The sequence below is a fragment of the Typha angustifolia genome, chromosome 15 (assembly GCF_048772165.1).
Source record: "Typha angustifolia cultivar Huaian chromosome 15, ASM4877216v1, whole genome shotgun sequence".
In the NCBI taxonomy this organism is placed as follows: Eukaryota; Viridiplantae; Streptophyta; class Magnoliopsida; order Poales; family Typhaceae; genus Typha; species Typha angustifolia.
In genome coordinates, this window is record NC_133253.1 from 21,369,715 (window position 1) to 21,396,007 (window position 26,293).

At 38.6% G+C, this 26,293-nt stretch overlaps 4 protein-coding genes across 12 annotated transcripts; 3 read left to right on the forward strand and 1 right to left on the reverse strand.

The window, feature by feature from the left end:
- Window positions 1-156: 156 nt before the first annotated feature.
- On the forward strand, window positions 157-2,159 carry LOC140778812 (uncharacterized). Of its 2 annotated transcripts, none has more exons than XM_073123681.1 (2): window positions 157-295; window positions 1,486-2,159. In XM_073123681.1, the coding sequence occupies exons 1-2, from the start codon at window positions 224-226 to the stop codon at window positions 1,909-1,911; spliced, it is 498 nt and encodes a 165-aa protein (XP_072979782.1). In that variant the 5' UTR covers window positions 157-223; the 3' UTR covers window positions 1,912-2,159. The 2 variants fall into 2 exon arrangements, with proteins under 2 accessions (XP_072979782.1, XP_072979783.1); XM_073123682.1 differs by having other exon boundaries at window positions 281-295; window positions 1,465-2,159.
- Window positions 2,160-7,307: 5,148 nt separating this feature from the next.
- On the forward strand, window positions 7,308-13,891 carry LOC140778811 (microtubule-associated protein 70-2-like). The gene is made up of 11 exons (XM_073123679.1): window positions 7,308-7,787; window positions 7,906-7,991; window positions 9,022-9,087; window positions 9,167-9,337; window positions 10,088-10,258; window positions 10,357-10,512; window positions 10,589-10,735; window positions 10,871-10,942; window positions 11,045-11,572; window positions 11,652-11,836; window positions 13,443-13,891. The coding sequence occupies exons 1-11, from the start codon at window positions 7,568-7,570 to the stop codon at window positions 13,480-13,482; spliced, it is 1,842 nt and encodes a 613-aa protein (XP_072979780.1). The 5' UTR covers window positions 7,308-7,567; the 3' UTR covers window positions 13,483-13,891.
- Window positions 13,892-14,459: 568 nt separating this feature from the next.
- On the forward strand, window positions 14,460-19,370 carry LOC140778092 (protein trichome birefringence-like 14). 8 transcript variants are annotated; one of them, XM_073122640.1, is made up of 6 exons: window positions 14,460-14,714; window positions 15,419-15,890; window positions 16,607-16,865; window positions 16,953-17,171; window positions 17,736-17,931; window positions 18,034-19,370. In XM_073122640.1, exons 3-6 carry the CDS (start codon window positions 16,709-16,711, stop codon window positions 18,860-18,862), a joined length of 1,401 nt encoding a protein of 466 aa, XP_072978741.1. In that variant the 5' UTR covers window positions 14,460-14,714; window positions 15,419-15,890; window positions 16,607-16,708; the 3' UTR covers window positions 18,863-19,370. The 8 variants fall into 8 exon arrangements, with proteins under 8 accessions (XP_072978741.1, XP_072978743.1, XP_072978740.1 ...); XM_073122642.1 differs by having other exon boundaries at window positions 15,759-15,890; XM_073122639.1 differs by having other exon boundaries at window positions 14,460-15,890; window positions 16,617-16,865.
- A 410-nt stretch (window positions 19,371-19,780) lies between these two features.
- LOC140777534 (alpha,alpha-trehalose-phosphate synthase [UDP-forming] 6-like) lies at window positions 19,781-23,460 on the reverse strand. Its single transcript, XM_073121702.1, has 3 exons — window positions 20,797-23,460; window positions 20,436-20,709; window positions 19,781-20,345 (listed from the first exon to the last, which is right to left on the reverse strand). Exons 1-3 carry the CDS (start codon window positions 22,800-22,802, stop codon window positions 20,037-20,039), a joined length of 2,589 nt encoding a protein of 862 aa, XP_072977803.1. The 5' UTR covers window positions 22,803-23,460; the 3' UTR covers window positions 19,781-20,036.
- Window positions 23,461-26,293: the final 2,833 nt, after the last annotated feature.

Genomic DNA, 26,293 nt, shown 5'->3' on the forward strand with positions numbered 1-26,293 from the left:
TGTATTGATTATATTCACATTTATCTCAATATAAAAATTGTCTGTAAATCAATTTATATTCTGACAACAATCTATATTAAAAATAATAATTTTAATGCATTGGGATACTGATAAATTCACTGAAGATTACTGTATGTGTTAGTAGTTTTAGAAATAGTTTAATCAGTGTTATACTTTTGGGAAATACTTTTTCCACTTACAGCAGTACTTTGGACAAACTTGAATGTCATGGGTTAAAATGTCGAAGCTCGGCAGCGCCGCTTCAAGTCTTCACCTAGTCTGGTCTGCTTCGGAGGTTTATCTTCTTTCCCCAACTTTACTCTTTAGTTCTGAATGAACCAGTATATTTTGCTGATTTGTGTCTCGGATGCTAAAACTAAGTTACAATTTACAGTTCCATTCCAAATCCTTTGCCATAATATTGTGCTCGTAATGAGTTCTATATATTGGGATTTATCTGGAGTCGCGTCTTTTGTTCATCTGATTTGTAAACATCACCACTCAGATGGCTTTTCTTTATTGGGCTGTTGTTGGTTGGAATGATCCTTTCTATGCCCAAATTATTATTAAATAATCTGATATGTCAAGTAATTAGTGAGTATGGATTGTGTCATTCTTGATGAGACAAGTTTTTGCAATGAATTTAACCACGGAGCTATGTTTGCTTGCTCACAATATTTTGTGAATTATGCCTATTACAGTAATATGCGGTTAGAAATTGCTCCCATCAAGCAAGTATTTGTTGTTGGAGCTCTCTGTTTAGTTTAGGAGAACCATCTAATTTTATCTGTGAATCTGATTAAGACAATGAAAGAAGAATAGTTAGTAGAAGAAAAGGAGACTAAGGAGAACAGGAAGAACAGAGAGAAATGAAAGAATTCAAGTTTTTGGAGAATTTCCTCGGTCTTGGCAGACTCAATGAATTGATGGCCTCTAAGTTAAGCTGCACAACTCCTCTGCTGATATGCTAGAAGCTTTTCCTCTTCTGTTATCTATCTTAACCTGTATCTGAAGGTTTCTTAATCTAATCTAGTGTCATGTAAAGGGAATGATCCGTAATATGTCTAGAATGTATCATGCTTCAAGCAATAAATTACCTCATGGAGGTAAGAGACACACATTAACAATGATATAATGTGATGGCCTTGCATAACAACAAAGCTGGCATTTTTTTTTTAAGCAAACTGGCATGTTAATGAGCTGAATTATCATATGCAAACTCATGATGCTGCAAAATAAATAAACTATGATTTATGTCTAGGCTGACCTCACTTATGTTATTTGTCTACTGAATATGGTTTAACCTGCTGAAATTTAATGTATCAAACTATTTAACCACGAAAAGGAGGAGTATCATTCAGCGTTATTTTGCCCCTTATTTCAGTACTGGTATCTTGAATTGTCATGTACTTATTTATTATTTCCCGTTTGTCACCTTGTGTGTTACATCAATTACAAGGAAAGCTTTCTTTGCACATTGAATAGTTGACCAATAAGATGATGTCTAGCGAGGTTGTTCACAATGGCGGGTGCCACTGTAGAAGTGTCAGATGGCAAGTTGAGGCATCATCAAGTGTTGTTGCGTGGAAATGCAACTGCTCGGATTGTTTCATGAGAGCCAATACCCACTTTGTTGTACCTTCTACAAAATTCAAGCTCATAGGGGATTCAGAGAAGTTCCTCACCACATATACCTTTGGAACACACACAGCAAAACATACCTTCTGCAAGCTGTGTGGCATAACCTCTTTCTACATACCAAGATCAAATCCTGATGGTGTTGCAGTGACGGTTAATTGTGTAGATTCTGGTACCCTTGCTCATGTTGAAATTAGGAAGTTTGATGGAAGAAACTGGGAAAGATCCTATGGCCAAAGTTCTATATCTTCATTTTCAAAATTAACTGGCTAAAGCTGCCGATAAGTGTGTCTAATGTCTGTAAGCAGCAGCTATGGACCAGATCTTTCTAGCTGGTGAACAAAACAGCATGGACATAATTTGTCAATAACTTTTGTTAAACATCCAAACTATAAATGATGACCTATTAAAAATATGAAAGGCATCTGTGCCTAGATGTTCTCCATATTATGCATTCCATAATCACGAAATACTATGAAATAGGATTTGCAATTTCATTGTTATTATAATCAATCATCTCCAAGGGAAACTTTTATCTTCCATTACTTTCAGACTCTGTTGTTCATTATATAAATTGGTTTTGCCGGATTGTGTAGTAAAATTAACTTTTGTGCTTAATTAAAATTGATCAGGGAAATGTATATGACCATTGGATCAGCATTGCTGAATATACGGGATAATTGATTCAAAACTTTTGCTCTTAAGCTATTGCACTTTCATTGTTGCATTGTATAGCCATGTAACTGGCACAGATGTGCCTCGTTGTAATTTCTGCAAAATGTGTGTAGCATAACCTCCTTTTACATTGGACCCTTTTATTTTGTTCCTATCTCCTATATTTTTCTTGATTTATCATAGAGATCTTGCTAAACTATGGGGTGGTCCAGCAAGATACATTTCACTCTAACTAAGTTGGCAGTTATATGAAAATTGCTATGATACCATTAGATGGTGGTCTGGTGGATAATTTCTTATCTGTGGCATAGGTATTGCCAGTTTTATAGTTTTCTCTGAAGTGCTTCACTGTCTATTGATAAGGTCCCAAAATCTTAAAACAGCATTATCTCGCCAACCCTCATTTATGTTGTGCTTTCGAATTCCAATGAATTTAAAGAAATATATGAATGGGCTTAACAAGGAGATTTTCAGCAACCTTTTGATAATACGAAACGATGATAAAGTATATTAAAAAAAAAAAAAGCTTATAGCTATGCTTTAGTTTGTTCTTGATGGGAATAAATTGGAAATTTAAGATAGAACCCAAATTCATTTGCAGGCTGTTATTCTTTGGAATGATCTTATATCCCATTACAGTTTAAATTGACCTAGATTAGTCAACAATTCTTATGGTACAGTTATGTTAATCTTTGATATCATTTTGCTTATATCAATAAGGATGTTTTCTTGAGTATCTTATCTAGTTAATTTTCTCTACAATTAGTTCAAATAGCATTATACACTTATGGCAGCTATCCTTTTTTTTTTGGTGTGCCTGTCAGCATTTGGGAACATTATATGAACGTTGATTATATCTGTCTACAATTACCTACTTTACGGCCATCTAGCTAGTTAACTCTGAGCTATAAATCTACACCTGAGGTTTGCGAACAAATTTTATGTATAATACATTGGTGACTACTTTCTATTCATAACAAAGTGCTGCTGTATTATGTTTTCTGTTTTCAGTTTAATGCTGTTTTGAGTCCTCATCTTTTCAGCTATTTACATCTAGAATACTTCAAGTTTGCTGCTTTATCTTGCAAAAGTTTCAAGTCTGCTATTCTCTGTTATTTGCTTCATGCTATACACAATGGTCCAAAGTCTACCGTTTATGCACTCTGTTGTCACATTATATGTGTGTGTGTGTATATGGATATGGATGTACATAAATAAGAGTGGTTCTTGTGTGTCGATTATATTGTGATTTGAGAAAAGTATGAAGGCCCAGTTTTTTTCAGATCACATTTTTCACTGCAATACACTTTTAGATTTGATCATTTATTTCTATGCCTTTTAAAATGCTTATCTCTACTATATCTTAGTGGTAGTTTTGTTCTCTCAAGGGGTAATATCTGCCATTTGCAATTAAATTGCGATATGAGATTGTACCTGCTGTAGCACTGCACTTTTCGTTTCTTATCTAAACTTAAATTTTTGGACTGGCAGCAATGACATCCTAATAGGGTCTGAATCAACTCACTGCTATCCAACACAGTGGACTCGATTTATCCCACTTGTTGATAGCTTTTACCTTTCTTCTCGTCATTCCCCCCTCCCAAATTTGTTCTGGCATCAGCTTTGTCTATCAAATGGAAGCATGATGTGATATTTGTCAACCTGTACATGAACCTAAAGTTATTCGTATCGGAAAGTTCTTCCGTGATCTACATAGGTCTTGTTCTCCCAGAGTTATTTGAATTAAGATGAAACAGATATATATATATATATGTGCTAATCGAACTAAAAGTTGTCCAATAAAAAATATCTTGTTTTTATGGTTGTGATTCCATACTAGATATCTGCTACTGATACTCGTGTCTTTCCTACTCCGAGTGTAGCACACCCTTTCAATACTGTCAGTGACTAATGGCACTGAGCATTAATTGCAAAGAGCTCCAACATTTCCATCAGTTGATGGCTGCCCATCACATCTTCATGACACTGTTTCACTATCCAAATAGCCTTTTTCTTTTGATCTTCAGGATAAGCTACCTTCTGTTTCCAACTTTCCTCCAAGAAACAATGGAAACGACAAAGCTCACTGGCTACAATAGATAGAGCAACATTTGATGGTGATTAGAACGTGTTAATGTTAGCATGCAGCTGGTTAACCCATCTCTATCTCTCAGTTGCTCTTTGCTTTCATGACAGCGATATCCTCCGCGATAGGGACATCTGTAATGAAACCTTCATGCTGTACTAAGTGAGGCTTCTTTGCATGTTTAGATGATAGGGAATGTAATGTTAGTGTCCAAACAAGAACGTTATCACTCTTTCAAAGGTTTTAGCTCTATCTGATGTATAAAAGTTACTGACGTTTGGTCTAGTATTACGTGGAAGAAAAACAATTTGCTAGAGATGATTCCTTTTCATAACCATCCATTAGTGTTTTCCAAAGGGAAGCTAGCCTCGGTGGCCCCATGAAAACGGGACGTGACGCAACAGTTAGAGTTACAGTTACTTAGATTTGGTGTCTTAGGTGGGTGGTCAATCAACAACATTGGATTCCTGAGCAAGTCAACATCTACGGCCTTGTGGGGTTTAGGGCAGTGTGTCAGGAACAACTGGGGAAGATCGGAACTTGCCCACTTTAAAGTGGAAGTAAAGGCACTTGTACAGTGGAGTGGGCGTCTTGGCTCTTTAATCATCACTGCAATGTGCACTAGTATAACCTGCTCTTTATTTGGATCTTGATCCTTTTCTATGGCTTGCAAGTTAAGTATAGTCCACCCCTTTCATTCCAAAGTACCTCTCTCTCTCTCTCTCTCTCTCTCTCTCTCTCTCTCTCTCTCTCTCTCTCTCTCATATACGAGTATTTGTTAATTTGCTGAAAACCAAGTAGATTCTTGAAGGGAGATCAATGCTTTCACAGTATCTTTTTCTTTGACAAGTACGTGCGACGCAAGCTATCAGCTGTTAAGGACCGACTCCTTTGGATTGACGTGGGGAATGGGAGGACTAGGGTGTAAGTAAATGTCCGAGCATCAATTAGCCGGCTTTCGTACAATTCGAATTGAAATTAATTTCGAATCCTCTAAAGATATTTAGATTTTGCTCAGCTTAACTCGAGTTAAGCTAGATTAATTCCGCATCAAGCCCATGTTTGATTAGAAGAGGAGGAGGCAGGATAGTTTGCTGGAGGAGGAGGAGGAGACCGATGGAGGAGAAAGAAAAGTTAAAAGAAGAGGTGGTGATGGCTTGCCAGGGACAGAGGAGGCTGACGAAGTAGAGAAGGCAGCAATAGCTTGTCGACAGAGGATGAGTTGGTCGGATGAGGACATGAAAGAGAAGGATGAGGAGACAGCAACGACAACAGAGGAGAAAGATGAGGAGCGACAAAAAAAGAAGATGAGAAGGCCGATAATGATGATGGAAGAGGTCGCTGAAAAAGGTCGGATGAGCTGGTCGATAGAGAAGAAGGAAGAGAAAATAAATAGGAGATTGAGCATTGGTTTATTGGGAGTTTCTTTTATTAGATTTAAGGATAGATAGAGGTAAGATAATATTAGCTATTAGATCAAAAAAATTAATAATTATATATATATATATATTAATAAATAATATATTTAAGCTGAGACTATAGAACCTTAAAATAAGGCTCATGCTCGTCTCAATTTAAGCCAAATCAAGAGTTACCGATAGCTTACCGCAGGTTTTCACGGAAAGGGGACCTAAATAAACCATAGTAACGGTTGCTAGTGTATGGGCTCGTGTTGTCATAATCTGAGACAGAAACATTAACACAATGATCAACGCTTAGTCACGTTAAACACTGTCTTCGTCACTCAAAAGAAATCTGTCTGCAATTCTGTTCAACACACCATGCACGCAATAAAGTAACAATATGTAGGTCTCTTTCTGAGGTTGGTGTGAAGATAACAATGAAACAACTATGGAAGCTTATACCGAATCTAACTTTGCTTTATTGTCACTTCTCGTATGGATTGGAATACAACTATGGAAGTTTTTGACTAAACTCGCCTTTGGATATGCATAGTACCATATAGGAATACTGCAGTATATTACATTCTTTTGTAAATGCTAACTGCCAACACTGGGAGATCGGTTGGGGTTGGTTTTAGAATAGTTGCTAAAGACACTCAAATATTTTCCTTTTCCAATCATTTTGGTGTCGTTTTGGGACTGATTATGTAAGCATATTGTTTCTACTATTTTTTTGATAAAAAAAGAATCAATCATTAAATCCTTGGATATCTTTGGTCAAGTGACTAATCATAGTCTAGGAATCTACTAATGCTTATGTGAAACTAGTGATATGGTATTGAGTGGCCATCATTTGTTGGCCTGAGCTCCCCCTGTCATCCTGGAAAGTGGAAGAACCATTAGGCATGTGAGACCCAAGACGCGGTCATCACAGTGTGTCAGTAGTTGGAAGAAGGGATAGGGTTTTTAATTCTGGCTTTACGTCAGATGATGCTTATTAGAGATGAGTCCAATATTCCAGCCGGTTAAGGGCACATTTAAGGACCCTCTCAGGTCCTTAAACAATCTTAATTATACCCCCCCCCCCCCCCACCCTCTGTGCTATTCACTGCTTGGATCTAACTTCTATGGAGTATTTTGTTTAGGGATGCAAAGTGCTCGATGTTCAAAGTTTCTCCTGACTCGTCCCATGGTTTTTTAATTAAAGAATATAATAGACATCGAGAACTCATTGAAATTTTACAACGATCTTGAGCTCAAATTTGTCAGGTTTCTATAAGTCAAAAAGCTTGTTTGCTGTTCATACCAGAATAGCAACAAAAGAGCGAGGGACGGCTGGCTACTCTTATTTACACGGCTTCCCTTCGCCGTTCCAACGGGGTATCTTTGGTATAATGTCATTGCTAAACCTCGGGTTTATAATAATTTATTATTTTTCTCCAACTTCACAAATAAACTATAACGTGTAATGTTGTTAAATTACTATAAAAGACCGCCCTTTTCTCACACTCTCATCCACTGTTGAGATCTCTCTCTCCGGATTTAAAACACACTCAGGAAGAAGACAACGAGAAGCCAGAGAAAGAGGGAAATTAGGGTTTTCTTTCTTCTTCTTATTTTTTTTTTGTCGTTTTTATCGATCGAAGAATCGAAACCCTAGAAAGCCCTAAGCAGTTCAAATCGGAGCTGAGGCGGGATCGAGTTTCTCGATTAGAAGAAGCTCGTCGGATTTGGATGTTGTGTTTGAGGGGAGATTAGATCGGAGATGGCCGATATGGGCACCGGCGGCGAGGGAGTCGCCGGAGACGTGAGCGGCGTCGGCGTCGGCAATGCGGCTGCGTTGTCGGCGTCGGCGTCCTTCAAGGGGGCGTCCAGGCGGAGGGGGTCGATCCGGCCGAGCTTGGATGCAGACGAGTTCATCAATCTGTTGCACGGATCGGATCCAGTCAAGGTTGAGCTCAATCGTCTCGAGAATGAAGTCAGAGGTGGGAATGTGGTTTTATCTGATGGATTTCTCTTGTTTTTGTTTTTTGTTCTAGATGTGACATAGATTTATGAGATGCTTGGTAGTTGTTTTGCTGAATCTTAACTTTTTTTCTCCAGATAAGGACCGAGAATTGGGAGAGGCTCAGGCAGAGATTAAGGCATTAAGGTTGTCGGAGCGTGCAAGAGAGAAGGCTGTTGAAGAGGTTCCTTTTTTCTAGCCGTTATTTTGTTTTCCAAATTTTAGCTTCAATCTTCGTCACTTATCTTATTATTATGTCAATCGCTTGGGAAACAAATTATTTTGTCAGCTGATTTGTATGAGTAGAACGAGAACATGAACTAAAGAACGTGGTGTTGATTCTAATTTAAATATGTTGAGTTTAGGAAGGTCTTTTCAAAATTGTCTTCTTTTCCTTTGTTTTAGGTAATGCTGAAGTTGATCTGTTGTATAGAGTATAGACCATGTCTATAATTTCAGTTTATTGTCGGAAATCATACCCAAGGAAAATTATGTTTTGTTTACCTTTTGTGCTTGCTTCCTCCAAAGTAGTGATATATGATATGAGCTTTTCCATGTATATCTTTTGTCAAGGTATAAAGTCCTTGCTACATTCATATTTTGTTAAGCTGGAATTTAGTAAGTTTTGTATTTCAATCACTTGAGCTCTTTTAGCTGGAATTTCGTCAATATTATAGTATATTTATCTGTTTTAGATGTTTACAATTTGATGTCTGTGATTTAGCGTCAGTTCATTTCTGGATTCTCAAAACAATTTGAACACTAATTGATTGATTCGTTTTATTGATATATTCCTCATCTTTTTTGCATTTGCTGAGAGAAATTGCAAATCTTTTGACTTTTGTCTCTTCTAGAAATTTTCTGTTGTAGCCTGTCGCACATGCCAAATTGGTATTCTAAGTTTCTTTATCTTTAAAACTATGATATTAGTTATTACATAGCCTTCATCTATAATTGGAATGAACGTAGATGTTTCAATGGTTACTGCCATTAATTTTCTCCATCCTAACGCTCTACTAGCTGGTTTTGACCAGCCCAGCATACAGACTTCTTTCGTGCTCCCATTTGGGAGTGCTAGGACGTCAAATTTATTGATTGTTTAGTATGAGCAGTGGCAGAGGGGTTTGCAACTTTGCGCTGACTGGGAGGTTTTGGATATAACCTAAATTATTGCTCCTTATTGATGTACTTGTAGTGATTTTGCCCTTTTACAGCTTTCGGAGGAATTGGCAAAGTTGGAGGAGAAACTCAAGTTAACAGAATCCAATCTAGAGAGCAAAGTACCTAGACAGCACCTTATCTTGAAATTCTTGTTTTACTTCCCATTTGGAATAGAATATGATAAGCGCTGAATTTCAGAATCTGGAAATCAAGAAGATTAATGATGAGAAGAAAGCCTCCATGGCTGCCCAGTTTGCAGCAGAAGCCACACTTAGGCGAGTTCATGCAGCTCAAAAGGATGATGACATGCCTCCTATTGAAGCCATTCTTGCACCATTGGAGGCAGAACTAAAGCTTGCACGTCAGGAGGTACAGCTATACTGTCGATACTTTCCTCTCTTGTGATCTCTGCAACTTATGGAAAAATTGGCAACTGTCTGCTATTCTTTGCAGAAGATGTTAGATAATGTTCTTGATGCTTGTAGGTCCTAATGAGCCATATGCTCCTGATATCTAACAACTTATGAAAATTCGAAAAATTGTTTAAACTTTAAAGGATACTCCTGATTAGATCAGGTAACTTCCATTATGGGTTTCTTTTCTGTTTTCAAAATTTCCCAGCATCACCTGCATTTTACTTGTGAAAATCACCATCGTACAAATGAGCGTTAGTTCCCCTGCCCACTATGGATTGCAAAAGTGCAGAGTTGACTTTGCCAGTGTTTGGCTATTAAGATGTTCAATTTAGACAGAACCTTCTGGTTTCTTCTCCCTATGTTTGAAGTCTTTTGACAAGGTTGGTTTGTCGAAGTAGTACCAAATTTTGTCAAGTTGCATGCTGTTATATAATTGTTGTATATGGTAGTAATCCAATAGGCTAATCTATCGTGAAGGTTGGTAATCATTTTCCAAAAAAATTTCAATTCTTTGAGATAGCTATGATTTGAATTATTATGAAAGAGCACCCTATTTTCTGTAAAAAGTTTGGATCACTTTACGTAAGAGTCAGGCTCACTTTCAGTGGAAGGTTGTCCAAGTGCACTTATTTTCATGTGCATTTCTGCTGCCATCATAAAAGGAAGCAGCAACAAGGTTTTCTACAGCTCTACTCTTTTGCAGATTGCAAAGCTGCAGGATGACAACAGGGCTCTAGATCGTCTGACCAAATCAAAGGAGGCAGCATTACTGGAAGCAGAAAGAACCGTCGAAATCGCTTTGGCGAAGGCTTCTATGGTGGATGATCTACAAAACAAGAACCAGGAGTTGATGAAACAGATAGAAATCTGCCAGGTATATAGGTGCATTTTACCTTGTACCAATTTAGAGTATCTGGTCTTGTACCCATGTGCTGACTTCATAACTAAATATTGCCATTTTTTAAATTCCAGGAAGAAAACAAGATTTTGGACAGATTGCACAGGCAAAAGGTTGCAGAGGTTGAAAAGCTTAGCCAGACTGTTAGGGAACTAGAGGAGGCTGTTCTTGCTGGTGGTGCAGCTGCAAATGCTGTTCGAGATTACCAGCGTAAATTTCAGGAAATGAATGTAAGATAAATTGTTCAAGTTACTCGGTACTTTAGAATAATCTATATCATTAATTTTTATCGCATTTTTTAAATAGGAAGAAAGAAAAACTCTTGATCGGGAACTTGCCCGTGCAAAAGTTACCGCAAATAGGGTTGCTGTTGTAGTTGCAAATGAATGGAAAGACGCTAACGACAAAGTAATGCCTGTTAGACAGTGGCTTGAGGAGCGAAGATTCTTGCAGGTAAGCGGAGCAACATAATTCATTGTTCTTTCAAAGCTATTTTTTAGTCCTTTCCGTCAAACAATTTTCCTTGGTGCATCCAATCGTAATTTCTTGTGATGAAATACTTTATCATCATAAAAATTTTGTAAACAGGGAGAAATGCAGCAGCTTCGAGATAAGCTTGCTATAGCTGAACGAACTGCAAGATCTGAAGCTCAATTAAAAGTAAGACATCACAGTCATACCACCTGAAGTGCAAGCTAGTTTTTTTTTTTTAATCTATTTGTGAAATGAATGACATGTTTTCTTGCCATTAAAAATTCTCAGGAGAAGTGTCAGTTGCGCCTCAAAGTTCTAGAAGAGGGACTGAGGATGCCCTCAAGTGGTTCCACACGCACTAGTGTAGAAGGGAAGGGTTTAAGCAATGGTCCTTCTCGTCGCCAATCACTAGGTGGTCCTGAGAATGTCTCCAAGTTGACTCCCAATGGCCTACTGACTAGGAGATCACCATCTTTTCAGTTCAGATCATCTCTATCTAGTAGCAGTACTATGGTACTGAAACATGCAAAAGGAACTTCAAAATCATTTGATGGTGGTACGAGGTCACTAGACCGGGGGAAAGTCCTGGCAAATGGGGCAGGTCGTGTGCTGAATCGATCTTCAGATGACATTAGAGACAATGGGACAACTTGGAAAGGAAATCCGGATGAAAAACCGATTGATTCCACCAATATTGATTCAAGTGATTCTGTCTCTGGATTATTTTATGATTTGCTGCAGAAGGAAGTAATTACCCTGAGAAAAGCTTGCCATGAGAAAGATCAAAGCTTGAAGGACAAAGATGATGCAATTGAGGTAGATGATCTCCTCTTCACTTCCATGCACTGCTGTTTTTTTTAAAGCTTCCTGACTTGTTTCTTTGTTGTAATTTCAGATGTTAGCAAAGAAAGTAGATACTTTGACTAAAGCAATGGAAGTGGAAGCTAAAAAAATGAGAAGGGAAGTTGCCGCCATGGAGAAAGAGGTTGCTGCCATGCGTGTGGAAAAGGATGACAACAGACCTAAGCGGTTTAGTAGTTCCAAGGGACCTGTGAGTACTACTCAGCAGCTTCCTGGGAGGTGAGCTTGATAATTATCATACTGTTGCTATATTTAATCCCATGGTCACGCTCTAGCAAGTTCATAATTCATTAAATTTATCTCATGCCTATCGCTTTCTCGTGCATATTTCCTTGGAATGCAACATGCATGCATGAGCTCATGTAGTCAATCTGTCATGCTCTACTAGCCATAGTTGTCCCATCCAGGACCAAAAGTAACAATGGAGAAAGTAAATATTAAATTGTTGGTGATGGATAGTGCTGTCAAAAATACTCGTGAGCTTGTGAGGCTCATGGGATCACCGTTTAGAGCTCGGCTCAATACAATAGCACTATATATATATACTAGATGCATTATATTGTATAAGTTTACATGTATTGTTAGAATTTTTATGTTAATTATTTATTTGTATCAGTTTATATGTTTATATGAGCTAATTTTATCTTATAAGATTTATATTTTTTTAATTGTTTGGCTTTTAGAATTTTTTTAATCGCTATCAGTATTCAATCCATTAAGCCTTAAGCTCAAAAGAGTCCATCAAGCTATTGGGCCAAGTTTGTAGATGAATCGAGCTGAGTCAAGTTTTTCTAGCTTGATCAAGCTAGGGCCGAGCTCGAGTTGGGAAAATTCTACAATCAAGTTGTGCCAAGTTGACTCTAGCTCGCTCAAGCTCGGCTCGTTTACACTTTTACACCCCCCAGTGATGGGTTATCAACATTACTTTTCCCATTTTCTTCCCATCGACCTTTTCCCTCTCTTTTTCTTCTTGTTCCCCAATACTGTCTGCCAATGAAGACACCTATTCCCATCCTCTCTCCAAGTAGTTAAACTGCTCCCAACGTAGTGAGCTTTTCAATTTTCATGGGTAACTTAAAGCCCCTCTCAAGAAGGAGATTTTGATTCTCTTCTTGATGCCCTTACCTTTGCTGTATCAAGTCATTGAACCCATTCTTTTAGTCTCCCTCACCTCTACTCCCTTCTCTGTGGGTATCATTTTCCTCCTGCACTCCCACAACCTCTTTGACAAAGCTTAAAATAAGTGGCACCGCTGATCCCTTGTGATGCTTCTCCTCACTACCCCCCCCTTGTAGCTAAATAGCGGTACTACAAAGATGACTGGGTGTTTTGGGAGACGAAGGATCCATGCAATTGATTCTTTATATTCAAAAATATTTGCTGAATAAACTAGCTCATTCTAAGAAATGATGGCTGTACAGTTGGTCTTCATCATTAAGTTTGATAGAATAGAGTTTTAAGATGGACTGCAAACTCTTATGTTAACAGTGAATGTGCCAATGCCATTGTGCTGGGAGTTTGGATAAGACTGATAATTAAACACCACAGGTGCTAGTCATCCAAGATCCAATATGTACTTTAGACAAGGCATGAGGAGTTTGCTCAATCAAGAGCAGCAAGGATTGATGCACTAACTTCTCGTAATTTCTTTTTTATTCTTCTACTTCATCCTACTGCTGGATATCACAATAAAAGGGTATCATATCACATTATTTAGTATAGTATATTGTGCACTGCATCTCAAACGCTCGTTAAAAGAAGTTCATTTCAAAAATGATTGTAAAATATTTCTGCTCAAGGTTTCATGCTGCCATTGTGTTTGCAGGAATTTGGCACGAAGCGGATCTACACGCAACCTTCAATGACAAGGAGCTCAGACTGGGATTGACAGAGTTCTTAAATTGACTGTCTCCCAATTCGCTCGTGCTCAGTTTTCTTTTTTTGTCTTTTAATCAGTATTCATTTTTAGACTAAAATCAGCATTGAAGATCCTCGATCATCAGGATTGACAGTGAAGACTTGGAGATAACGGTCGGTGTGCATCTGACATGACTTTTGCTGTAATGTAGTGGGTATGGTGTTGAAGGCAAGCTATCCTTATGGCATGTTTTCTATTTGATAAGGTGAAGCTTGTTAGGGTTGTATAGTTGGATCTTTCATTAATTCTGTGTAAGTTTAGTATTGTGGTGGCTTTCTTTTCTAGACAGGTTGTGAATATTCTTGTAATTTTCGATGACTACTCAGGTTATTTCATGTTGGCTTTCTATTGGTTTTATCAAGTACCATTTACTCCTGACGATGCCTGTGTTTTGCTTTGATGCAAAGGCCGTCATTTGAATATATGGTCATGGCCTTGTTTGTCCTGAATTCTGATATTTAACTTGACCCAGGGTTATTTGCTTTCCCCAGTCCTCATTTCTTGCTGAAATGTGGAGGATTAATTTCCAAGAGTTAGATGAGTTTGACTCATCTTGAAACTGTGAATCCTAAACTCAAGGCTCGGATAAGCTGGGTCGTCAATAGACCATATCGGGATGGCTTTAGTTGTAGTCGGAAACTAATCCTATAATAATAATATTTTATTCGAGGATAGAATAATACAGAATCTTTAAACATACCCATTAATAAAGAATATTTCGCCAGCGTCTTTGCCTTCACGCACATTACATGCAAACAACAACAAAACCTTCCGCTAGATTTGGTCAAATCCGTCATCAATCCCTTCTCCCATAAGATCACATGCTACCCGAGATATGTGAATATTCGGCAACCCATTCACGGCCTCACACGTATCCATCTCAGTGGGGCCCACTTTTTAATGCCTCATAGCACCTGCAATGCTCACCTTTGAGACCTCCACGGCTCCACGGCACCACGCATGCTACCCGAGGGGCGAGAGTTCCTAAACGTCGCTTAAAGCGTCGTAGATGAAGTTCGCATAAAATACTCTATGCGTAATCGTGGAGGGTGGTACGCAATTTTGTCCGTTCTCTATCGATCTCTCTCCTTTTCGAGTTTCGGCTTTCCCTTTGATTGATCAATCTCCTCTCCTCCGACCTCTCCCACCGCGTCTCCCGCCTCCGGCGGGACCCATATGGTGAGTGGATCCGGTTCATGTTCTGTTGCGGGGTTCGATTTCCATCTCGAGAATCGTTGCATTTATGATTTCGTAACTTGGGGTTTGTTTTTGAATAGCTATCTTAGTTGAGTCTTTGTAAGATCCGGTCGGGTCCGTCGGGATCTTGTTGCTTTGTCGTTTAACTTGGTATGTTCAAGTTTTAGGTGAAGGTTTGGCGATTTAAGATGAAAGGCTTTGGAATTCTTTTGGTTATTTCTTTCCTTTTGTGGTGATTTATGTTGTTTGATCAGTAGGAGGAAATTCTGCATTGGTTGAAATTTGGTATCAGATGCAGGAGCTATGCTGTTGATATTTTGATTCTTTATTTTATTTGCTATTCTAGTGATAAATTTGGACATATATATATATATATTTATTCTTTCTTCTCTTGATTTGATTCAGAAAATATCTACGTAGTTTTTATCGTTAAGGCACAAATCGCTTAATTGTGGGTCGCTCTAATTATAATCAATTCATAGGTCCTACGGTGGTTTTTCCTCAAATTCCCTGAAAAAAATAATATTTTAGGAGCACAATTTTACCAATCCTTAGGAGGGCCATCTGTTTCTTTTGTTATTTTTCGCCTTATATCTAGAATATCCCTCATCTTCAACTTAGTTGGAACATGCACATTGAGATCCTTGTGCTACTTTATCTATTCTCTTAGATAGCTTGTGGTTCAGGAACCTGCTGTAAATTGTTTTCTCTGGGATCAGCTCATGGACTCAGATTCACTGCTTCTAACAACCATTTGTGATGCACCCAATTTTAGCCTTGTCAACCTGAAGGAAGATTGCCCACAAAAGAAGGCCTATTCTTCCATTTTATTGTTGTGCACTGAATGGATTTTGGGGGCTCTTTTGATTTTGCCCGTGTTCTTAATTGCCAGTTATTTGTTAAGAAAAGAGGTAGATTTCTGTTGCCATGTTTATGGCTTTCCCTTTCAGGTTTTGCCATTGTGTGACATGAATTCAACTTATCAGCATATTTTAACTTGTTATACCACTTCATCTTGTCTATTAGCTTTTCTGTAAGACTTCTGCACAGCATATAGAATTTGGAATGGTAATGGAACACTTGGTGCGAACCAGAGGGGTCAATTCAGCATAATGGGAAACAGCTGGTGTGGAGTACTCACTGCATAAGGATATTCATGTAAAATGCATATCTTACAACTTATTTCTGTTCAGATGGGAAGTTAAGTTTTCTTAGTTTAATAAGGCAAGCTGGAAGAAGAAATAAATCTTTTTCCTTCTTTCATTACATATTGAACATTTGGTACTGCAAGACCCCGGTAGTTGCTGAAGTTCATAACTTATCTAAGTTACTTGTTCTTCCTGCACCTTGAACATGATGTTTCTTTTTTCTTTTGTCTTTAAACTTGATCTATTAGGCTTGCCTTTTCTTTGTTAATCTTTGAAAGAAATGCATTAGAAAGTTCCTTTGGCTTGTCCCCTTCTATATTTTCAATCCTTCTTATTGTAATGCTTTTTTTTTTAAAAAAAAAATTTCCTCTTCTTTCATAATTGGGAATTTCTGGAATATATAATTTTTGTTAGCTTTTTCCTATTTCTTGATAGATGATCGAACTAGATATTTTCTTAGACATTCAAGGCCAACAAATTAGCTATCTTGGTGTTCGCCTTTACATGACTCTTGAAAACACTAATCTGGTTTTATGTAATTTCAGAATTTTAATTCACAGTACCATTATTTGCCACACTTACTTTTCAGTTTTCATACCATGTCATAGGTGTAGAAAAGCATGATTTATTTATTTCCTTTTTTCTTTATCTATGCATTGATTTGATGGATTGAATTGCTCCTAATTAGCTATATACAGTGCCATCACTTTAACTTAGAAATTGCAGTCTTTTGCAGGGGGTGCATAGAAATTCTCACGCCATAAGCTGTTATGTTACCTTAAAGATGTATCAGTAGTAGCAAGATCAGGTTTTAGGCTATCTGTGAAGATGAAGAGTGGGGGTCTTCATAAATTAAAAGGGAATAAACTCCTTTCTGTTCTTGTCATTCTTATCTTTGCAACATTTTTTATTTGGGCATGGGAGAGAAACCCACTTCTCGCTTCTTTCAGTCCATCTATTGAGCAGTTTGATCTTATTCGTCAGGGTATGTCCTCTAATTTTTAATGCTTTCTTCATTCAGTTGGCATTACTTTATTCCATTCTGTCTATTTAGTTATCTTGTGCATTATAGTGATTCCCATTAGAACTCCTTCGTCGACTCTCTCAGACTATGCACATCAGGAGCCATCTGCTGAGGAAGATTCATCAGTTGTAGACAAACATCAGAACCCACAAGTGGAGAATGCAGATCAAGCTCTTGGTATTCCACCATTGGGCTTTTCAACAATAAGCTCAACTGAAAAGGGAAAAGAGAATAAGGATTTGAAAAAGGTGCCTATAGAGAAGAAAGGTAATGTACTATATTATGAATTCCTGGTCGTTTCTCTCATGTTTCCATTTATTGTCATATTCTTTTGTTTCTTTGTTTTCTTGCTTTGCTTCTTTTATAATGTTGAATATTGCTAGAAGTGTTAATATATTCCTCTGTTCTTTTGTAATGATATGTGAGCACTAACTTTTCATACTCCGCTTATTCCTATGTTGTTAGGTGTTCAGTCTTTTCAGAGTTGTGTGCATTTTCATGCATTTATATGTGTCTAAGGATGTTCCTTAGAACACTTTTGCTGAAAGTGCCTTGTAGCAGAAAGTTGGTTTCAATTTTGACCCCTAGAAAAAATCAATATTTAGGCCAAACTAGAATGGTTTTAGCCTATATTATAGTCCAAAATTTATGTCAAAACTAGAAATCTTGATAGTTTCGGCCTTGACCAATGAGTTTTGCCTTCAGTTCTCATTAATTTTTGGTCTGAGAGTTTCCTCTTTAGTTTCATTAATGAACCTGGAAGATGTTTTCCTTAAAAGTTCTTCGTACAATCTGGATGTATCTAAGATATTTTGGTTCTCATTCTTCTAGATTGTAACTATGCAAAAGGGAAGTGGGTCGCGGATGAGAAGAGACCATTATATTCTGGCTTTGGTTGCAAGCAGTGGCTATCAGAAATGTGGGCTTGTAGATTGATGAAGCGCAAGGATTTCGATTATGAGAGTTACCGATGGCAGCCAGAAAATTGTCAAATGCCAGAGTTTACAGGGTCTGAGTTTTTGAAAAGGTGTATATTCCTTTTGTTTCTTATAATCCTGAAATTATAAGAATGAGTGAGTGCCTTTTAGGACTTTGTTTAACTAGTGCAAATGTTATGTTCATGTTCCAGGATGCGGCATAAAACAATTGCTTATGTAGGGGATTCCTTGGGAAGGCAGCAATTTCAATCTCTGATGTGTATGATAACTGGTGGTGAACCTAGCCCTGAGGTTGAAGATGTTGGAAGAGAATATGGTCTTGTCAAAGCTCGTGGTGCTATTCGACCTGATGGTTGGGCTTATCGATTCCCGAGCACCAATACTACTGTTCTTTTTTACTGGTCTGCAAGTTTGTGTGAATTGGAGCCCCTGAACAGATCAGATCCAGCTACTCGTTATGCTATGCATTTAGACCGCCCTGCATTTTTCTTGAAGCAGTATCTTTACAGGTTTGACGTTCTAGTGCTTAACACTGGTCACCATTGGAATAGAGGAAAATTCAGGGGGAATCGTTGGGAAATGTATGTTGGTGGGATGCCTGTCACAAATAGGAAGCTTGCAGAGATAGCAACTGCCAAAAATCTTACCGTCCACAGTATTGTCAGATGGATTGACTCACAATTTACACAATATCCAGGACTCAAAGCCTTTTTAAGGACGTTAGCTCCTAGACATTTCGTTAATGGAGACTGGAATACTGGGGGAAGTTGCGATAATACTGTTCCCTTGGCTGGTGGAAGTGAGGTCTTGCAGGACGGTTCTATTGACACTGTTGCTGAGGGTGCAGTGAATGGAACTGGGGTTAAGCTTTTGGACATTACTGCTTTGTCACAATTGAGGGATGAGGGGCACATATCCAAATATAGTAAAAAATCTTCAGAAGGCGTGCACGATTGTTTGCACTGGTGCCTTCCTGGAATTCCTGATACCTGGAATGAAATTCTTTTTGCACAACTTTAGGCTATATTTTTGACAAACAAATAGACAAGCTGTACGCTTGACAAGGCTGGGTTTTCATCATGGAAATGACGTGATACGAGAAAATGGGTCACAAGAGGTGCATGAAGGAGTACTACTTTTGCGGTCCTTTATTTCCTCTTTCAGAAGCTTTTGTTATACCTTAATTCCTCATATTCAGAGGAAGTTGTTTGGGCCAGCATTTCAGAGGCAATCAATTTTTGCATAAAGTAACATCATTTCCAGAGAATGATCTGCATTATAGAAGTTGGCTCGAGTAGGAGATCTTGTTCTGAGATGATCATATGAACAGAACATATGCTTCCTGTTGGGAGTATGATGGAGGGCTTTCCAGGCACATTGGCTTGTAAAATTGTGGCCACCCGAGATTTTCCTCTTATCACTTTAACAAGTGTAAGATATGCGTTAATTCTAGGAATGATTTGGAAAAATTGTATTGTTTTATTAAAAATTACAAATCCTTATTCAGTTAAATCCCTCCTTTTGAGACTGCTTGATTTGTCCTGGTATTTCTGCAGATGGTATTTTCTGAGTGTGCAAAGTTAATAGAATAAAAGATCAAACGAACAAATGTTTATTTCTAATTATGATTCACGCTGATAGTTCATGGAGAGCGAACTTCTAAATTCTCTGCCAGCTTTCTGCTGATTACTCATGGTGGCATAGTTATAGATTCCAGACTTGTTATTTGACGTTGTTCCAAGACACTGTTAATTTTGTGCTTTGAATGCAAGCCAAAGACTCAGTCTTTCCCTGCGTAGCAACCAAGCTAACTCCTTTTCCGACCAACACCAACCAAGTTAACTCCTTTTCCGACCAACGCCTGGGAGAAATTGACCCCAGACCAGGCACGCCAAGGCAACTCATTTATTTCTAAGTTAGCTAAGCCAAACACAATCAAGCACAGCAACCACAATTTTGCAATGAATTGCGTTGCAAAAGTTTTTTATGTACATGTAAATCGAAAGGAAATGAAACAACACGAGATGCTCAGAGATAACTACCTCCAAGAACAAGAGAACTTGTTATTTACACCTAAAAACTCGTGAAGAAAGGATGATATGGCTACACTCGTGTTACAAGGTTACAACAATAGGCTGCTCAAGCCAAAAGAATCCACTCACTCCTCGCCTTGTCTTTGGAAAGGCTTTAAAGTTTAGAATAAGGCAGGGGGGTGAGAACTCCCAAGTGCTTGATCCGAAACAGTAGCTAACCCCTGCATCAGCCTAACAACCTCTGCTGTATCATCCAGATAGTACTTGGCTTTACTGGGTTTCTTTCCAACAGTGCAGGCAAAAACTTCAGCTTCTGGAGCTAAAGAAGGACCAGAGATTGATGTGCTGATCACTTCAAACATATCTTCATCTGATCGGTCATCCCCAATACAAAGAACAAAATTTGGTATCAAACCTCGCTCCGTCATAGTTGAAAGAAGCCGTTCAGCAACGAGACCCTTGCTAACTCCCTGCAAAGTGCAAACATCAAATAGGTGAAAATTAAGCATCAAATGAACAACTTCTTGAGAGACTATAGCTGAAAGCCTCAGCTTTAGTACCTGTGGTTTCACCTCCACATAGTTAGGACCACTTTTTACTGAGACAGGCTCATTGGCAAGGACACTCTCAAGATGGTCGAGAAGCTCCTTGGCTTGACAAGATCCGAAATCAGGGTCAGCATCCTCATAACACCAGACAAGTGCCGTCTCCTTGTTCTCGATCGTCGAACCATCAGTTGTTTCGGTATAGAGCTTCATTACAGGCTCCGCAATTTGTTTCCAGCTACAGTCTGCCACTGGAACACATGTTTCCCATTCTGCATCTTTCCTTAGCCTGGAAGTAGATCCATAATTATTATAAAATTAACTATGAGATACACAAATGTACTTCCAGTAAGATGGAAGAAAATTTTGAAGTTACCTCAGAAAGTAGCCGTGCTCTGCAGCTATTCCTATATTTTTGCACAGGGAAAACCAATCACTCAATTTTTCCCGACTCTTTGCACTCACAAGAAATACCATGTTGTTCCTATCACGACACAAACTGTTTAAGATCTCAATAGACTCGGGACTTGCGCTCTTGTCGATCGATGCTTGTGGCATCAGTGTACCATCATAATCCAAAAGAATGGCTCGAGTGGTGCTTCTACGATAGGCTGAAACAATGTTCTCAATTGAAAGCTTCCTAAAGTTTAGATCAAGTGCCACAACCCTAAAACTTAGTCCAAACCCTATGCCCCAGGATCTCCTTCTGTCATGATCCCTGCAAGTTCTTTCCAGATCCTGTAAAAAACTGTTTGCCCAGTAACCAACATCATGCGTGCTAACGTACTTGTAGTGCTTCTCATGCCGTAATTGCTTCTCTTGTTCAGCCATTTCCAAGGCAGAATCCATTGCATCAGCCACCGCATCAATGTTCCATGGATTCACTCGAATGGCCCCACTAAGAGAAGGAGAGCAACCTACAAACTCTGAAACCACCAACATGCTCTTCTTTGGAGTGGATGGGCTCAAACCCAAGACCTTATCCAATTTATCATTCCCTTGCCGAGCAATGATGTATTCATATGGGATAAGATTCATCCCATCTCTAACAGCAGTCAATAAGCAGGACTCAGCAACCACATAGTAAGCCATTCTCTCATAAAACTGAAGCGGCTGATCAATCAATACAACTGGCTTGTACCCAGGCTGACCAAAAGCTTCATTTATCCGTTTCACCATCGCATAGCTTTCATTCTGAACTTCCTTCACGTCCTTCCCTCGACCCCTAGCTGGATTAGCAATTTGGACCAAGACGACTCTTCCCCTCCACTCTAGATGCTGTACTAGTAGTTGCTCAAAAGCCAACAACTTCAAGCTGATCCCCTTAAATATATCCATATCATCAACTCCAAGTAACATTATGCGACCCTGATCACGGAACTGCTTAATGAGCTCAGTGACCTTCACTTCAGTCTCAGGAAGGCTCAACACTGACTTAAGCTGTCCCATATGGATCCCAACAGGCAATATCTTGATACTAACCGTGCGACCGTAATACTCAAGACCTATGTAACCCCTCTTCGATTCATAGGTAAGCCCTAGCATCCTGCTACAGCAGGATAAGAAATGACGGGCATAATCGAAAGTGTGGAACCCAATTAGATCGGAGTTCAACAGCGAACGCAGGAGCTCTTCCCTCACAGGCAATGTCTTGTAGATCTCCGAAGACGGGAAGGGGCTGTGGAGGAAAAACCCAAGCTTCACCCGGTTGAACCGCTTTCTCAGGAAGGTGGGGAGGACCATGAGGTGGTAGTCATGGACCCAAACAAAATCATCATCTGGGTTGATCACCTCAAGGATCTTATCCGCAAAAATCTTATTAACTGATACATAAGCTTGCCATAGATTCCGATCAAAGCGGCCACCGAGATCAGGCGAAAGTGGGAGCATGTAGTGGAAAAGCGGCCAGAGCTGCTGCTTGCAGAAACCATGATAAAATCTCGACAAGAGATCAGGAGGAAGGAATGCGGGCACGCATTTGAAGGTCTCGAGAAGTATTTGAGCAACCTCATCCTGGTCGGAGATCGGGATCTCCTCACGGAGGCAGCCTACATAAATGAAACTCATATCGGTACGGCCACCTATGCTATCCTTGAGCTGGAGGAGGAGGGAATCCTGGTCCCAAGAAAACATCCAGCCACGACCATCTGGACGCCGGGAGACGCGGATTGGGAGCTGATTAGCCACGATGATCGTGCGATTGTGGGGTGAAGGGCACGACTCATCCGACGACGACGCCGACGCATCGTCCGAGGATTCTTCTAAGTCAGGGATTATTCCCGGGGTTGTTACCACTCGGGGAAGATGGCAGCTCATCCGTTCGAATGAGGGAGACTCGCCGGAGGCCAAGTCCAGCAGATTGGAATAGGAACTTGACACCATTTCTACCAGGAATCAAGTTACAAGAAACGAATTCCCAAATGGGTATATATTTCGAGAATGAAGCTTCAAGAAAGGTTTCTTTTTCCTTAACTTTTCTACTGAGAGAAGCAAAAACACAGAAGAGCAAACAAGAATTCCAGATCGTAGAAACACAAAGAATTAAATCTCTTGTGATTCCCTGCCACTGCGGAACTGGGTATGTCACAGAAAAGACTTGATTATAAGAATAAACATAGGAAGAAGACCAAACAAAGTAAGAAAGGGATCAAACAGTGAGGAAGCCCTGGAATTGGACAAGTTTTGAGGGACTACGGCAAGAATCGAATCAGCGCATAGGATAAAAAAAAATTGACTTTTTTCCAGAGAAATTTCTTACAAAATGGAAGAACTCAAAAACCCACGATCCAAACTCGCCATAGATTCAATTAATCTAACCAAAGCAGCAAGCAGACAACTGCTAACTCTCTAACTCATCAATCATTAAATATACCACCAAAAAAGTACTAAATTCATCAGAAATTCAATAATTACCCACTTCCAAGAGGCTAAAACTCGCTTACTTTAACCTCGAGCTCCAAAAAAAGAGAAATATTGAGAGGGAGAGAGGGAGAGAGAGATCTACTAATCACTCCTCGCAGTTTTTTGTTCGGATTATCGGACAAGGAGCTGCCACTTGAGCTATAAATATACTTGATCAACACCAAATGACCGTCTTGCCCTTTCTCTGTCGAATTCAACGATGGATATGTACTCCGCATAGAAACCTCTATGAGTTCGTCTTGTACGAATAGCATCCTCCCCTTGAAATATCCGCTGGAGGAGTGAGAGAGCGAGAGGGAGAGAGAGAGAGAGGATGAGATTGAACTCTTCGCGGGTCCCACAAGACGTCGCTTTCCTGCCCTCATCGTGTTCCACGTACACGTGTCGACCTCCTGCGTACCGTCGCACGTGCTGCGTACAGCTACCCTTTCTGCGGTGCCACTTCGCTGCTCGTGGGCCCCGCTAGATCGTCGAACCGAGCGAACCACATGGGGCCACGTTACCACCCACCCGATCGCCTCAAACAGCAATCGTTGCCCAACTCTGCCCTCGTGTCGGTCAACATTGCACACCCTGTCCATGGATTGGTTATAACTTGCCTTCTCGAGTCGCATGTGATACAGCTGATCCGACTCCGGCCTTTGGGCTTCTGAAGACAAAAGGAGGAAGAAAGTGGAATGCAGTCAACTGGATAAGGTTAAAGAGGGATAATTTTATTAACTGTAACGAATAATATTTTTTAAGTCCTTATTAACTTAAACGTAATTAGCTAATCTGGCCTTAGAATCGACGGTGTTTACTTAATTATGAAAGGGAACCGAGCTTGAGCTTGCTTGCTTGTCCATTCTAGCCACCACCTCTTTGGCTCTTTGCTATTCGCCAATGCTGTTGATAAGGTTGTTGTTGTCCATCTTTTTGGATTTATATTTGTGTTCTTAATAGCAACGGTTGATTATTTTGACTTCTTAAAATATAAGGTGTAAACTAGTCGTCTCTTAGATATTACGTAGCTATTCAAATATTATACTTGTCGATAATTAGCTAAGTAGCCAACTAATGCTCGACGCTTTGATTGGCTTACTTACGTTACAACAGTAGAGTGAAAGCTACGAAACCCAGCGTATTTGCATGCAATTTTAACTTATATGGAAACATGCAGTAGGTACTTTCTCACTAGAGTTCAATAGGAAGTACGTTATGGAAATTTAGCCTACATCGTTTGTTTGATTGCTAAGAATTTGACTTTAATATTGTAATTAGATTTTGATAAATAACTCTCCCTCATAAAAATTAAGAGGTTAAATTGTTTTTAAATTTTTTAAGAGTGACTAATTATTTTATCACCAAACACTTCCCATAAGGGAAAAGCCTATATATAAAATAAGATTGAGTTCTAATATATAGATTCAAATGAATTCGTGTAAAAGGAAAAAAGATTCAAATGGACCAAATACTTGATTTTCTAAGTACAAACAATCAACACCAGATATAAAATTAATTGTAGTGACATGACTTGACAACATTACATTGAGCTTTAATGTCCTACGTTTATACGTAAACATACATCAATAGTACAATTATAGCCTTAATTACAGACCGTTGAGATTGATACGTAATCAAACTATCTTTGTCAAATGTCATTAAACACATGGAAACCTCTTTCCGCCCCCCCGTTTCACTTTGATCCATAATATTTTAATGGGCAAACTGTATCAGATGCAAAGAACCTGAAGCACTCAAAAAGTCAATATCTAGGAGTTTTACTTGAATCTGAGAAAAATAATATACTTCTTTAGTTCATGGTAAATTTGCATACAGGAATATATATATATATATTTTCGTTCTCAAACGTAGATCTTTAACTGTGCATTAATTTCACCATCACGCGTTACAGGAAAAAAGCTGGACTCAGAGCAAGAAAAGTTTAAAGCATGCATGCATTGCATGCATGAGTCATGAGTGCTTTAGAAGATCGAATAACATTTGAAAAGCATGAAGAGGTTAATGAAGGAAAAGAACTGGATCTTGTTACCTGAAAAGAGAAAAAGAGCAACCTTCCACTGATCACAGCCTTTTCTCATCCATGGCCAGACCTTCCTTTGAGGCGACCATTGATAAGATAACCAGTATGGCATTCTTTTGTTCTTTTCTTTTTTCTTTTCTTTTTTTCACTTGGAAGGTGTCATCTTAAGAAGATGCCGCATGTCTTGTGGACCTCATGAATTATAAATAGTTTTCCAACATCAGTGGCAAGCACTATATGGTTGGTGTCATAGAAGATAAGGGATACTATCTCGAAGCAGTATATAGATTCTCTTCCTTTTTATTTTAATCAAAAGTAGTATATTTTGATATGGGAGCCAATCTCTCATATTGTTAAAGATCGAGGAGAGTAGAAGTGGGGATGAGTGGGTGACTCACCTTCAGAGAGAGTCCTTGGTTAGATAGAATAAGTTACTAATTTCAAAATAAATTCTCTTTATTCCGAAATAAACATTCTAAACAACATGATTGATATAAAAAAGTTAGAATGATTCACCAACTTATTTCAAAACTTAAATAGCCCATTTGGTTGAACACTGTAATGTAATTATAATATATTAATATATGTTTGCAGTGAAAAATATTTTGATTATAGTAGTTAGTTATAAAATTTCTTCTGATGGTATTTTTATATGTGTAAATTATGATAAGCTAAATTAAATTATTTTTTTTCCTCTAAGAATTATAAGAATAACGATGACAAGATAATATAATAATTGTGAAATAAAGTTACAATTTATATTTAATTTTAAACCTAGTTCTTATCTTCCTTAAAAGAAAAGTGTCTGTTTACATTCAACTAAGAAAAATGCTATAAAATGAATTTGATCACTTTTATCCCTTATTCTAACTATCACATTTAAACATCATCTAAATCCATATTTTAAATTAGCACTTATTTCTCCTCT